Here is a 15,701-nt window from a genome sequence, read left to right as displayed (position 1 = left end):
CCTCTATATCCTCTGCTCCAGAAACCAAGTGGTCGGCCACGTGTTTCTCCTGGGGCTCTCTGCCATAGGCACCAGGTTGGACCATGATCACTCACAGACGTATACAGAATGTTCTTAATGTCTGGACCAGTTCGAACAGGCCCCAAACCCATTGCATGAACTACTTCCTGTTTTATCTGATCAAAGGCTGCTTGTTGTTCAGGTCCCCACTGAAAGTTATTCCTCTTTCGAGTTACATCATATAAAGGTTTTACAATTTGGCTGTATCCAGGAATGTGCAGCCTCCAAAATCCAACTGTTCCCAGGAAAGATAATGTGTCCTTCTTATTTGTGGGATTCGCCATGGCAGAAACTTTATCACATCCATTGGAATGTGACGGCGACCATCTTGCCAACGAATTCCCAAGAACTGAATCTCTCTAGCAGGTCCCTTCACCTTGTCTCGCTTTATGGCAAAACCTGCCTTCAGCAGAATGTCAATTATTTTGTTACCTTTCTCAAAAACTTCTTGTGCCATGTTCCGCCAGACAATGATGTCATCAATGAACTGCAGATGCTCTGGAGCTCCACCTTTCTCCAGTGCATCATGGATCTCTGCATGACAGATCGTTGAGCTGTGCTTCCACCCCTGGGGCAAACAATTAAATGTATACTGAATCCCCCTCCAAGTGAAAGCAAATTGAGGCTTGCATTCTTCTGCTATTGGAATAGAAAAGAAAGCATTAGCAACATCTATGGTTGCATACCATTTGGCCTCCTTGGATTCCAGCTCATACTGGAGTTCTAACATGTTTGGCACAGCAGAACTCATGGGACGAGTCACTTCATTTAGGCCGCGGAAATCAACTGTAAGTCGCCACTCTCCATTTCCCTTTCGCACAGGCCATATGGGACTACTGAAAGGTGAATGGGCCTTTTTAATGAATTCCTGGCGCTCCAGATGATGAATCAGATCATGTATGGGCACCAAAGAGTCACGGTTTGTTCTATATTGCCTGTGGTGTACAATTTGGGTGGCAACTGGCAACTTCACATCCTCTACATTATGCTGCCCAACAACTGCAGACTCATCTGAGAGCTCAGGCCTAGCAGACAACTTCAGTTTATCTCCAACAGCTTCTACAGTTGCTATTCCAAAGGTCCACTTAAAACCCTTGTGATCCTTAAAACGCCCTTCTCTTAGAAAGTCAATTCCAAGATGCAAGGTGCATTTGGACCCGTTACAATGGCATGCCTTCGCTAATCACTCCCAGTCAAACTCATCTCTGCCTCTAACCTTGTCAGTTCTTCAGAGCCTCCTGTGATTCCAGAAATAGTAATAGACTCCATTCCTTTAGAGTTTGAAGGATGTGCATTGTGCACCCGTGTCCACTAGAGCCTTGTATTTCTGAATTTTCAAGGTACCAGGCCATTTAACATATACATTCCAGTATATTCTGCTGTCTTCCTGGTCCCTGGCCTCCACCTGTTAAGAGGCAGGGCCCCCTAATGTTGGCCATTACAATTGCAATTGGCACAGTGTTTAGTGGTGTTAGTTGAATCATCACCAGAACCATCTGAGTCATGTGGGGAAACTGAGGCGACTACTCTTTTAGGCTTCTCACTCTGTAACTCTCTCACTCTTTTTAGGAGAAGTGAGGTAGGTTTTCCATCCCATTTATCCATGTTTTCACCAAACTGGTCACGTAGGATTAACCAAAGAGACCCACGTGACTGTTGTCTATTTTTTAGTGAGTTAGGTTGAATTGGTCTTCTAGGAAGATTCCTATCCCTGATGGCCGAGACATGTACTCACTCTGAGGGTGATGAAGAAAGTTCACTGTCCTTTGCCAACTGGGATAGGGAGGTTTTAAATTCCTCCTTGAGTTGTTTCATGCTATCTTTAATCTCTTCAGTCATAGTATTTATGGCTGACACCATAGCATTAACCGTAAGGCTATCCTCCATTTGCCTCATTTGATCAGCGAATTCACCCACAGTCATAGAAGTTGTTGCATCATCTTTCCCCACCATCTTACTTACCAATGTATGGGCATAATTAGAGGGGGCGAGCTGAATAAGTTTCTTTAGGAGAGCTCGGCTCATTGGTATCTCCTCAGGGTTCTCTGTTGTATAATCTCCATAGATTAGCTCTCTTATGGCCATCTCTCGCAAGCACTGAACCCCCTGTTCAATTGGATTCCAGCGTAAGGGTCTCCAGGGTAAATCATCCGTGTTAGGGTACCGCAGTACCACAGCTGTCAATACACATGACCAGAGGTCAGAGTTGCCACCGAGATGTCCTAAGTGCTTATCTATGCCATTGTCTCTCGAGAAAACTCCCAACTGCCTTACTGTCTGAGGGTTTATTTTTATGGTGTCCATGCCTCCATCCCAGCATCTGTTCAGCCAACTCATCAGCAGTTCTCGCTCTTTCCGGGCATAGTCTTGCCTAATATGCCTGACATCCTTCCTTGGCAACGGGGCTCCCTCCTCATCATCACTATCGTCACTATCATCCCTCTCCTGAATATGTTTTTCTTTGCTTTAGCCTTTCCACTCCTTGTACCCACAAGGGTACTGGCCTTCACACCAGCCGATGTACCTTCTCCTGGATCCTCTTCCCTTTGCTCACCCTGCTCTGGTTTATCCCCATTGTCTTCTGAGCTATCTTGACCCCCAAGGCTAGCTGCCATTTTTCTCCTCGTTTTAACCGGGGCAAGGGAGACCTCATCTAAGGTAAACTGTGTCTTACTCTGGGAGGTGGTTTTCACTGAATCATCTGAGTTTTGTTTGTCTGCCTGGCTCTGTTCCTCACGTGGTAGTGGGGCTGAGGCTGAGGCAGAAGGACCCTTCCCCACAGCAGCAACAGCAGCCGGCTCAGCAGAGGCAAACGGGGCTAAGACAGGAGCAGTGGCATTAGCAGGCTCGATGGCATTAGTGCGTTCTCCCTCCGAGGACCTCGACACCTCCCCCGGGACCGCTTCCGGTCCCCTGGTTGCAGGCGAAAGAATCTTTGCCTCAGCATCCTCTCTGCTGGCAGAGGCTCTGGTGTCAGCGACCCTCCTACAGATCAAAACATTCGAGCCGCATTTTCCACAAACCAGTTCCTCAACCTTATCTGTCCGAGGGAACTTTGCCATAGCCCACACCGTCTGCAGCCAGATCTGCCGCCGCCGCAGCAGCCCTTTGTGACTGCACTTCTGCAGGGGTTCCATCGCCTCTACCTTTACTTTCCTCCGTTCTATTAGGTACGAATGGAAACCAGATTGTTTCCTGCCTCCATGCTTCAGGGTCAGTGGGGTACGGGCCATGTCCAACCATTTTTCCTCCTCTCCAAGGCTCCGAGGCAGGACGTTTTGCTGCTCTGCGAGCAGTCCGTCTGCCCGGTGCCGTGGCCCTCCCTCCCCCGCTTCGGTCGCAGACTGTTTCTTTAACCCTTAGTTCCCTACTATTGCCTCCGGAGAAGGTAAAAACCTCACTTACAGCCTGTTTGTTCCTGCATCTCTCTCGTCTCCACACTACAACCAGACCTACAATAGCAGCCAAAAACATCAAGTTCACACATGTTAGGCAGGCTACTGGGTAACTCATCTCTTCCAAATAACTCCTAGTCTCTGACACCAATGTCACATACGGCACACCCTCAATGACATTCCTAAACCCTAAAATATTCCTAACAACATCTCCAACCATCCTTAGCACAGCTTTTACCAAGTCCCAGACCATCTTAGTGAAGAATGAACACACCTGGTAGTGCACCATAGCTGTAAAACACTGCTGAACCAACAGAGTCAGAATTGAGGCAATAATAGGCCAGAATATATCAAACAACTTCATTTTTCCCTGATGTTCTTATTCTGATTATCAATCAACAGGGGGAAAGAAAAAAAAAACAACAAGCCAAGATCGTGCCCCACGTTAAGGTGCCAAAAAAAATCTTGTCCTGGGTTTGGGCTGATCCCTCTCCCGGGAAGAAAATTCACAACACAAACCCCCCTTCTTTTTTTGAAAGTCAGGGAAAGATGAAATTGTATTTTCTTATAGTATAACAATGTAAAGAGAGATAATAACTAGAGAAGGAAGGAAGCGAAAAAAACAATACAATAACCTTAAGGGAGATGGGGGAGGGGTCAAGTGACGGCGAAGCAGCAGAAGCAGCAGTAGTCAAAACAGCAGCCAGGGAAGATAGGCGAAGCTGAAGCAGCCAAAGCCAGTGGGAGAAGAGGGAGAACAAACTGTGCTTCTAGACATTAAGTTCTTGATACTCCAATTAAATTATATTAATTTATCTATTGTTGCCATTTATGTGGCCTATCCCTGGAATGTTCATCTCTCCCCTATGTCTGAGCTAGAGGATCAGCCCAAACAGCCACAATCCACCCCTTTAATATAATTTACCATTGCAGCATCAAGTCATTCTATGTAACTAGGGATAACATCAGCATCTTTCTTCAATTTTTGGTCATTCATCTTCTTATTTCCGTCTGTCTCAGGCATTGGCTAGGTCAATTTTTTTTTTCAGTGAGTGGAACAGAGCAGGACTCTTGGCACTCTCAGGGCTCATGCTCATGGATAGCAGGCTCTTCATGGCTTTTGGGCACCACGATCATCTGCAAAAGAACTCATAACAACATATCTACATTCTTTCTGCCAATGTCAGATTCTTTTGTGGCACACATTGTATTTCACCGTTTTCCTGCATAACCCAATATGTATGACCAGGTCCTTCAGCAGAAACCACCCCTCAGACAGGTGTAGCCTCCCCCGAAGGGGAGAATACCCAAACAGACTTGCCCAACAAGTTCTTTTCACGAATGACAGGGACCCTGTCACCTTCTACCTTATATTAATTTATCTATTGCTGCCATTTATGTGGCCTATCCCTGGAATGTTCATCTCTCCCCTATGTCTGAGCTAGAGGATCAGCTCAAACGGCCACAGGACCAGATGGGATCCATCCCAGGGTGCTGAGAGAGCTGGCAGATGAGCTGGCCAAGCCACTCTCCATCATTTATCAACAGTCCTGGCTCAGTGGAGAGGTCCCCAAAGACTGGAAGCTGCCAATGTGATGCCCATCCACAAGAAGGGCTTGAAGGAGGAACCAGAAAACTACAGACCTGTCAGCCTGACCTCAGTGCCAGGCAAGGTGATGGAACAGGTCATCTTGAGTGCCTTCACAAAGCACCTACAGGATGGCCAAGGGATCAGGCCCAGCCAGCATGGGTTTAGGAAGGGCAGGGCCTGCCTGACCAACCTGATCTCCTTTTATGATCAGGTTACTCACCTGGTGAATGTAGGGTGGCTGTGGATGTAGTCTGCCTGGACTGCAGCAAAGCCTTTGACACTGTCTGCCACAAGCAGCTCCTGGCAAAGCTGGCAGCTCATGGCTAGGAAAGATTCACTCTGTGCTGGGTCAGGAACTGGCTGGAAGGCTGGGCCCAGAGAGTGGTGGTGAATGGTGCCACATCCAGTTGGTAGCTGTCACTAGTGGTGTCTCCCAAGGATCGGTGCTGGGCCCAATCCTGTTCAATATCTTTATTGATGATCTGGATGAGGCGATTGAGTCCAGTATCAGTAAGTTTGCAGATGACACCAAGCTAGGAGCAGGTGTTGATCTGTTGGAAGGTTGGAGAACCCTGCAGAGGGACTTGGACAGGCTGAATGGGTGGGCAGAGGCCAATGGGATGAGATTGAACAAGGCCAAGTGCAGGGTTCTGCACATTGGCCACAACAACCCCAAGCAGTGCTACAGGCTGGGGACAGAGTGGCTGGAAAGTAGTCAGGAAGAAAGGGACCTGGGGTAAGTGGTGGAGGGTTGCACAGTCCCCAGGTGATCGTGTTTACAAATCTATTCATGCCCAGACATGTTGTCCCCCCAAAGGGTGTTACCCTGCCTAAACTTGGGGTAAACTAGTTAAGGGGGACAAAGGGACAATAGCCTTGGTGCCTTCGAGTCTGGGTTGCCTCCTCAAAGGTTGAAGTGAGCACGTTGTGTAAGCTCACACGCCTAGGGTGGGGAATCCACCTGAGCCCTCTCCATATTTGGGGGTACCGGACCCCTGGACTTCACTTTATTTGGTGTGTTTTGGCCTGTTGCCAAGCCCTCATTAGACAGAAGTGTGTCTAAGGGCCATCAATCAGGATCAGACCTCATAAAAGGGGCAATTCAGTGCTTCTGCCACCTCACTCCTTGCTTCTCGCACCTCACTCCTTGCTCTTCTCCTGCCACCTTCCTCCACCTACTGATCCTAGCCACTTCCAGCCACTTTTGGGGACCACCACTGCTGCATGACTCCAGCCCATGGCACCAGCCCAGGGAACTGACCAAGGTGCTCCCAGCCAGCCACCACTCCAGCTGCCATTCCCGGCTTGACCGTGCCTGTGGAAGCTCCAGACAGCGCTCCCCAATAACCCCTGAGCTAATCTATTCAAACCCACAGTATTTGGGACCATCGAAACTGACTCCAGCCAGTGAGTAACCGAGCAAACTCGATCTAAGACAGCATAAACTTTCAAATTTTACCAGTGGCACTTTAATGCCACAGACTCTCTCCCTAAATCCTTTCAAACCTCTACTAAATTCCAATTTGCTGTACATAGACATTCTGTAATATAATCTCGGAACCGCATACAAAGAACTTGTGTGGGGTAGCTGTAAATAAGTTTGGGGAAGGGGTAATCCTTGTGTATATAATATCAAATTATTTAAACCCTTTTAAAATTCGGCCTCATATTTCATTCCCCCTAAACCCAGATGAACCCCTTCACAACAGGGTACTGGTAGATAGTAGGCTGAAGATGAGCCAGCCAGCAGTGTGCTCAGGTGGCCAAGAGAGCCAATGGCATCCTGGCCTGCATCAGGAACGTGTGGCCAGCAGAACAAGGGAGGTTATTCTGCTCAGTACTCAACACTGGTCAGGCTACACCTTGAGTATTGTGTCCAGTTCTGGGCCCCTCAATTTAAGAGAGATGTTGAGATACAGAAACGTGTCCAGAGAAGGGCAAGGAAGCTGGTGAGAGGCCTGGAACACAGCTCTCTGAAGAGAGGCTGAGGGAGCTGGGGTTGTTTAGCCTAGAGAAGAGGAGGCTCAGGGCAGACCTCATTGCTGTCTACAACTACCCGAAGGGAGGTTGTAGCCAGGTGGGGGTTGGGCTCTTCTCCCAGGCAACCAGCAACAGAACAAGGGGACACAGTCTCCAGTTGCATCAGGGTAGGTATAGGCTGGATGTTAGGAGGAAGTTCTTCCCAGAGAGAGTGACTGGCATTGGAATGGGCTGCCCAGGGAGGTGGTGGAGTCACCATCCCTGGAGGTATTCAAGAAAAGACTGGCTGAGGCACTTAGTGCCATGGTCTAGTTGACTGGATAGGGCTGGGTGCTAGGTTGGGCTGTATGATCTTGGAGGTCTCTTCCAACATAGGTTGGTTCTATGATTCTAAGAATTACTTACTACAAGATGAAATTGAGCTTAGTGATTCTCAGCAAGTTTTATATGCAGTTAAACTCTAGTGCGCCTTTTAGCAGCTAAACTTGACCAGCTCACTCTTGAGCAACATAGAAAAAACCTAATGTGATGTGACTGATTCTTCAGGTCAGTTTGCTGGATGTCTTTCAGCTCAATCAGAAGAGTTGTCACAAACAACATCAATTTATCACACTTCTCAGGATTTAATGCTTAAATACCTGCCCATTGTAAGTGTTAATGTAATCCAACAACATAGTCAGTCATTGCTTATGGAAGATGTCTAAACCTATCTGGTACGTTAAGCACTGCTTAGTTCTCAGGCAGCATGTTACTCTCTTCTTCAAACACTACAAAGATGACAGGTCCCTGCAACCGCAGAATCACAAAACCCATGACCAGCTCACACACTGGCTTTTACCATTTGACTCATTTGGCTTTATATACTGAGCACAGCTCAGATTCATTACCTTTCCTCCTGTTGGCCCACAGGCCTATAAGCATAGTCCTGGGCTGTCTAAATAAGCCAAAGAGGTAATGATTTGAACAGTTAAGTGGTGAGGACATGAGAATTAGTATTTAGATTATGAGTTATATTGCCACACAAAATGATAATAAAGCAAGCTGGGGCTGTACTAGGCTTTATGAACTGAAGAATGTGTCTTAGATTCTGAATTCACATTTTTTCTGTAGTCTGCTAAAATTTTGGTTGTGAGGTCACCTAAAATACTTTTTTTTTAATAAATAATTTTTAAAAGTAGATCTAGACACCACATTTTCTGATGCTGTCAGCATTTCCACAGGACCAAACTGTTTGGCCATCTCTGGGTCCAAATCCCAAAATCAGAGCAAGCTTACAGAGAAGATAGTCCTCTAACATCTGCTTCTCTTTTGGTAGCTTACAGCTCTCTGGCATAAGCCAGGCATCATTTTTTTTCTGCTTTGAGTGCTTCCTCAACCACTGATTCAGCTGTTCTGATATTCCACAGAAGAGGCCCAAGGAAGCAAATGTTACAGACCACAGAGTAACCAAAAATGGAAGCAAGTCTTTAAGTCTCTCTCACTGAATTTGTGATGCTTGCAGCTTCAAGAAGAGCAACTGCAGTTCATTGCAGGCAGAGCTAACAAACAGTCATAAACTCAGCAGTGCTCCGTGCAGCGGTTTATAGTGCTCCTATCCACATTATCTGAAAGAAGATACACGTGCTAGTTTGAAGCAGGCTAGAATGTTTTGGTGAGAAATAGATTACAGGCTGTGTACAGAAAACAATGGTGATGTCTACTTCGCTCACAGGCTTGCTGAGATGTATAGGAACAAGAAATAAAAACATTAGATAATCACTCTCACTTGGGCTGCTGGCTGAGCTGCATCTCACTCTCTAACCTCACCCTCCATTTTGGACTAATCCACTTTGCTTCCTAACCCCCTGGCCTAACCTCCATTCTTCCTTGGGACTGGGGTAAGGTTGAGAGGAGTAGGGGGAAGATGAAGGGACGGTTGAGAGCCCCCTCCTGGGGACTCAGGTTTCTGGGAGGGGAGTTGTGTTTCTGTATTACTTTTTATCTTGTATATTTCTGCATATAACTGTATATATACTGTAAATATCTGCTTGTATATTGTGCTAGCTGTAAATATAAGCTTCATTCATATTTCGAGAGCCAGCTGAGTCTAGTCTGGGTGATTTCTAAAGTGTGGGGGAGCAGGGAACACCCAAACCATCACAACACAAAGAAAAACAACTGGGTGGAAAAGAGAGACTGAGAAGAGATCTTCTTCTCTCCAACTCCCTAAAAGGAGGCTGGAGTGAGAGAGGGGTTGGTCTCTTCTCCCAGGTAACAAGTGACAGGACAAGAGGAAATAGCCTCAAGTTCCACCAGGGCAGGCTTAGTTTGGACCATAAGGGAAAAAAAATCTTCCCTGAAAGGATTGTTAAGCCCTGAAACTGGCTGCTAAGAGTAGTGGTGGAATCTCCATCTCTTGAGGTATTTAGAGACATGTAGATATGTTGCTGAGTGACATTATTTGGTGGTGACCTGGTAGTAGTGGGTTAACGGTTGGACTTGATGATCTTTAAGGTCTTTTTCAACTCAAACAATTCTATGATTCTGTAAAGATGCAGATGAACAAGTAGGCAGAATGGCTGGCATAAGAGTAAAAGGCAGGAGATAGCAACATTGAGTAGAATTATGATAGCAAACTTCCCAAGAGAATGACAAAAGTCCCATCCCTGTGCTAAGGTGAGGAAATAGGTCACTTTTGTGACACTTCAGAGTTAAAGAAACAAGGGCACTTACAAACCTCAAGAAGTGGCATTGTGAATACACTTGAATGAAGTGAGGAACTGTTTGCACAACACCATGCATGATAAGACCCAAGAAACATTTTTTTCCCTTTGTAACACACACACTCCATTTACTGTTCATTACAACAAGAGTTGGAAAGCAGCCTTTAGGCTGAAGGTATTTTATAGTGCTCCTGGCCACACTGTTGGAAAGAAAACATGAAGAGTGAAAAGATAAAATCCACTGCAAAAATAATGCCAAAACTACTAAAACAAGACAACAGCTACATCTGATTGGTGCTTATGCTTCCACTTGGAATAAATCCAAAACAAACATCTTTTTCTGCTCTGATTTATTTGCATGTTTATTTTGATTTGGGCAGGAGATGTCAGCTCACCAGCATTGTCTGTCTTCCTCCTTCCCAGAGAAAGAGACCCAGCCAAGGGAAGAACAGAACCTGCTACTCCAAACAGAAGACCCCAGAGTGTGTTAGCTGGAAGAAAAAAAAACTGTGACCAACCTGCCAACAACTTTCTTTCCTGGTGACTGATAGCTAGCCTAGTTTCTTGACAGTTCAAGCAGAAGAAATTGAGGAAGAAAGAAAGATTTTTTTTGCAAGACAGATTTCCCCCCTGCTAAGGTCAAGTCACTCTGATAGAGTCAATTGGCATTGGAGAAGAGCATTAAGTAGTTACCTTTCTCCAATGACATGAATTTATTTCATTGTGGATGACAAAAGCTGACAATCATTATGGAGTGATGGGCAATGTAGGGTGGCATGGGCTGTCCTGGGGCAGAGGCTAGAGTGGTAGGGAGTGTCCCAGTCTGGTTGCTCAGGGTGACGAGGGTGGCTCAAGGTGACGAGTGGTGGCCCAATCTGGTGACTCAGGGTGGTAGGAGTATCCCAGAATGGTGGCTGAAAGTGATGGGTGGTGTCCCAGGCCAGTTGTTTGGGATGGCAGGGCTGTCTCAGGCTGGTGGCTGAAGGTGATGGGGTGGGTGATGGGGTGTTCCAGGCTGGCAGCCCAAGGTGAGGAGAGATATGTCAGGGTTTGTATCTCTCCCCCCTTGTCAGGACGGAAGCAGTAAGGAGATGTCCCAGGGTTGTTTCAAGGCAGTGACTCAAGGTGACAGGAGATGTTCCAAAAAATACTGGATGAGGCACTTAAGTGACATGGTCTAGTTGATTGGACGGGGCTAGGCGATAGATTGGACTGGATGATCTTGGAGGTGTCTTCCAACCTGGTTGATTCTATGATTCTATGATTCTGTGTCCCAGGGTAGCAGCTTGGAGCGGTGAGGGATGTCCCGGGGCTCCGGGCGGCTCAGGAAGAACCGGAGGCGGGGCCGGAGCTGTCCGTGGTGCTGCCACCATCCCCATGGACCCCCACCTAGTCCCTCCTCTTCCCGCCCCATCCCACTCCGTCCCTCTCCTTCCCGCCCCATTCCATTCCGTCCCGCCCCATTCCAATCCGTCCCGCCCCATCCCTCCCCGCCCCGCCCCGCAGAGTTGCGCAGACGCCTTTACATGCCCAAAGGCGCTTGTCCGGCGTCTGTGGCCTTGGATTGGAAAAAGGGTTCAAAGTCTCGGCCTAGTGCTCTACGAAGTGTCTGAGTGTCTGTCAGCTTAAAAAAAACTCGGAAAGCTCGCAGTTCGTCCTGCGAGACGGAGGGAGAACGAAGGGTGGCAGCAGGAGGCTCCAGAGACGGGAACAGCACCCTGCTGACACGGGGCGCACTGTCCCGGAGTCGCACTCCTCCTTAACTCCCTTTCTGGTTAAATAAGCACTTCTACTCCCTTTGTTCCTATGTTCTTATCCCTCCTATGTTCTTATCCCCGTTTGCCCGCCTCTCGGGGCAATTAGGCACAGGGTAAAAACCCGCTGGTGGCGGAATGGTGGGAAATGGCTGGGAGGGGAGGGAAGGGACAAGAAAATGCAAAGGAAGAAAAGAGGAAGGACAAAGAACAGAAATACGGAGAGTCCTGGCCGTCAGAGGACAGCGCAGGGCGCACCGCCGCGTTGGAGCACGCTGACACGGACGTCGGGGCGAGGCCGAGCGCGGCGGGGCTGGAGAGGGGCGGGCCGGGGCGGAACGGCACCTACTGTGCCGAGAAAAACAGGGGACAGCTCTCGCCTCGTCTTCACAGGTGAAAGAGGCCCCGGCGACGGGGATCGTGCTGCCGCGGGTGCTGAGAGCTACCGAGGGAGGAGAGCGGCGAGGCCGAGCGCTCCCATGGGCAGGGACCACCCCGGGTGCTGGAATCCCTGCCAGCCCCGGGTAGCTCGGGGTGTCCGAGCGGCTGCGGGAGCTGCGCCTTTCCGCGTCTCCCAGCCGCCGACGGCTGTGGCGCCGGGGCGGGCGGGGGCATGGCGGAGCAGGCAGGAGGCCCAGTGGTCCCCGTGGCGGACGAGCTGGCCAACGCTGCTGCCCGCGGAGACCTGCAGCGCTTGAAGGAGCTTCTGGACGGCGCGACTGACCCCAACACCATCGATTCCTACGGCAGGACCCCCATCCAGGTAAGGGAAACCGGAGAGGAGCGGACAGCGGCTCCTCCATGACTGAGGAACGGCGGTGCAGGCAGCCCCAGGGCAGCCTTCCGACGCTGGCAGAGTTCTGACTGCTGCTATCTAAGCGGGGGGGTGCGTGAAGCGGCGCCTCCTCTCGCCTGTCTGGAAAGGAGAAAGTCTGTGACGGCCGCAACACAGAGATTTTGGTCTAGGTTTTAGTCGAGGGTTATGTCTAGGTTTTAGTCAAGGATTATGTCTAGGTTTAAGTCGAGGTTTTGATCGAGGTTTTAGTCTTAGCAACCTTGGACTTTATTTTAACCAACTGAGATAGGATGACTCAAACCCGCGAACTTTAATGCTCATCTTGCAATAAACATGCAAGAGGTAACGACTCGTCTTTCCAGAAAGGATTACCCTCCCATCATACCTCGTCTTTCTGCTTCATAAGCCAATTAATATTTTTACTCTCCCACGAAAAATAAAGTGTATTGACTGACTCTCGCTATATATTCACTGAACCTGGCGAATATTAAAAACCTCCAGGTGCAGACATCTTGCAGTCCCTGTCCGGCTCAATTTGCCCACATTTTACCATTTCACTTGAAGAAGTTAGGTATGGAGGAGACAAATAGCCTGGAGGTGCAGTAGATACGAAATTTATAACGTTGTGCTAATTTCCGAGATAGTTTCAAACCGGCCGTCTCTTTTTTTTCTTTTTCTTTTTTTTTTTAATAAAACGAAAGTTGGATAATCTGAGTAGTTATATTTTAAATTTTATGCCCAACGCTGGCAAAACTCCCTCCTACAAGATGTTGCTGCATCATTTCACTTGAAACATGTCTCCGGTGCCGTCCTCCAGCGTGGGGTTTTTTTTTGTTTGTTTGTTTTGGTTTTTTTTGACTGGAGTTTTTTTTTGTTTGGTTTTTTTTTTTAGTCTGCACCTTGGCGCAGGAGGGAGGCAGCCCCCGAGCTGATCATGCTGCGGCAAACGTGGATTGGGAAAAGATGAGCCCTAACTGGAAGGCTCTGGGGCGTTGTGGTGCTGCCCAGGGCAGGGGGGGGTCAGAATAAAGGAGCGTTCTGAGTCTTTTCTGAAGGATAGGGGAAAGCTGCACTTCACGGAGGACGGATTCCTTGCACACTCGCATGACCTGCACATGCGTATACCCTGCACACGCGTGTCTACTTTCCAGTGGCCTCCTAAAAAAGTAACTCGGGAGAGAGAGACGGCGGCAGCACCCGGGCTCCGCGGTGGCCGTTGCAAAAGGGCCCTGGGCGCCACCGGGCCTGTGCCGGGAGAAAAGCAAGTCCCTTCCGCCTGTCTCCACGCCCCATGCCTGCCGCTTTCCCGGCGAGAAGCAGTCCCCAGTCCCGACGGGGGCTCAGTTCTACCTACCCAGGGATGCCCCCCGAGATTCTCAGCGCTCCCATCGGGTCCATACTATTCGCAGTTCGTGTCGCCTCCGGTATCCCTCCATCTACGGTCCTGCGGGGTCGAAGTAGACGGGATCTGCCCTGCGCTGATGCTGTCTCTCCCCGCAGGTGATGATGCTAGGCAGCCCACGGGTGTCCGAGCTGCTACTGCAGCGCGGAGCCGACCCCAACCACCCTCACCCACGCACCGGCTGCTTCCCGGTCGACGACGTAGCTCGCTCCGGCTTCCTGGAGACGCTGGCAACCCTGCACCGCGCTGGCGCCCGCCTCAACCTGTCCGACGGCAGTGGCCTCCTTCCCCTCGTCGTGGCAGCGGGAGGTCCGCACGGACCGGTGGACTGCTCCCTGCGGCACCCGCCGTCCTTCCCCAACGAGCCTCATTACCATCCTCCCCTTTTTGGCCGCTCCCCTAATTTGTTGCCCTCCAGCGCGAGACATGAAGCCGAGGAGCGCGCAGGCGCTATGAACGTATCGCGTATCTCAGCCGGGATGCACGAAGGAGATGCGGGATATATATAATAATATGGTTTTGCATGCTATACTTTGCACATGTCCCTGCACTAGAAACCCTGAGCCCCCTCCACACACACATACACACACGCCTTTTCATTTTGGTATGGGGTTTTTGTGGGGTTGTTTTGTTTTGTTTTGTTCTCGTGTCTGTACGAGTTTTGTTTGCTGAGGGTGGGGTGTTGTTGGTTTTATTTTTTATTTTTTTCCCCACGCAACTGTCCAGATACTGTGAAGTAAATAAATACGAAGGATAAACCCAATGCAGAAGTGGTTCAGTAAACCCAGTTTGATAGCATTTTGACAGTACAGGTCTGTTTAACCCTTCTCGCCAGGGCTCCCCACTCGCACTTCTCAATCCTCCCATCCAAAGCGGTCGGGAGAGGCTCGAGTGTTTGATCTCCACATCAAACGGCCTCAGAATTCAGTTCAATCGGGCACCAGGCTTTCTGAAGGCGATCTCTGCCCCTCCCTGACAAAACCACAGGGACAGTGGGGAATTAAGACTTCCCGGTGCTATTGTGGCTTTGGCAAATGATTAAGGGACTTGAACATCTCTTCCACGAAGAAAGACTGAGACAACTGGGGCTGTTTAGTCTTACAAAGAGAAGGCTGAGAGGGGATCTTGACACCTCCTATATATATATGGGGCCCGTATGTCAACATGATGGTGCTAGGTTCTCTTCAGAGGTGCTCAGTGACAGGACAAGTAACAACGGGTACAAGATGAAACACAGAAGGTACTACCTCAACACGAAAAAAACTTTACAGTGAGGGTGACAGCACTGGAACAGACTGTCCGACTGTCCAGAGTAGCTGTGGAGTCTCCTTCTTTGGAGACTTTCAAAGCCCACCTGGGTGTGTTCCTGTGTGACCTGTTCTCGGTGATCCTGCTTTGATAGGGGAGTTGGGACTCGATGATCTTTTAGACCTCCCTTCCAACCTCTAACATTCTATCATTCTGTGATTCTTCAAACTACATACGATCCTGTGCAAGTCTGTGCTTGGCCTTAGGGGTGTTTTTCCACACGGCTGTCAACAGAGCCTGTAAAGGAAAAAATAAGAGTTAGTTGTGCTCTGCAAGCCTGGTAACGTCCTCACGTGAAGTAATAGGCATTTTGCACAGATATTCTACCAATTTTACCCCCAGTCGCTGTAAATTTAGCGTTACTTTGAAGTAATCAAGGTGGCTGCAAGAAGGAAGGCAGCGTGTAGTTACAAAAAAATCAGAAATACCTCATGCCCCGTCTTAGTCCCAGGGTTTCCTGAGCTGCTGGGAGGCGGCACGGTTGATACAGAAAGAAACAAGCTGCTGTAACAAGTGGTTACTTGTAATGAGTGCGCGGCTGGGGAAGGAACAAGTTAACCGATAACTGGGTGACTGATAATTCACAGATCAATACTTCTCTGATGCTCGGATGCCGAGGCACCTCTGCATCTCAGCCCTTGCTGCTCCCGCAGTCCCACAGGCATGCTGCGAGCAAGACAGGAGAAGGGGGGAAATGGAGCGTAGGGGGAAGG

General features: G+C 49.0%; 1 protein-coding gene across 1 annotated transcript; it reads left to right on the top strand.

The window, feature by feature from the left end:
• The first annotated feature begins 11,818 nt into the window (after positions 1-11,818).
• On the top strand, positions 11,819-14,478 carry LOC135173400 (cyclin-dependent kinase 4 inhibitor B-like). Its single transcript, XM_064140264.1, has 2 exons — positions 11,819-12,245; positions 13,779-14,478. Exons 1-2 carry the CDS (start codon positions 12,096-12,098, stop codon positions 14,187-14,189), a joined length of 561 nt encoding a protein of 186 aa, XP_063996334.1. The 5' UTR covers positions 11,819-12,095; the 3' UTR covers positions 14,190-14,478.
• Positions 14,479-15,701: the final 1,223 nt, after the last annotated feature.

Source organism: Pogoniulus pusillus, chromosome Z (genome assembly GCF_015220805.1).
Source record: "Pogoniulus pusillus isolate bPogPus1 chromosome Z, bPogPus1.pri, whole genome shotgun sequence".
NCBI classification, from domain to species: Eukaryota; Metazoa; Chordata; class Aves; order Piciformes; family Lybiidae; genus Pogoniulus; species Pogoniulus pusillus.
The sequence above is the reverse complement of the archived record's forward strand: the minus strand, read 5'-3'. Positions and strand labels throughout refer to the sequence as shown.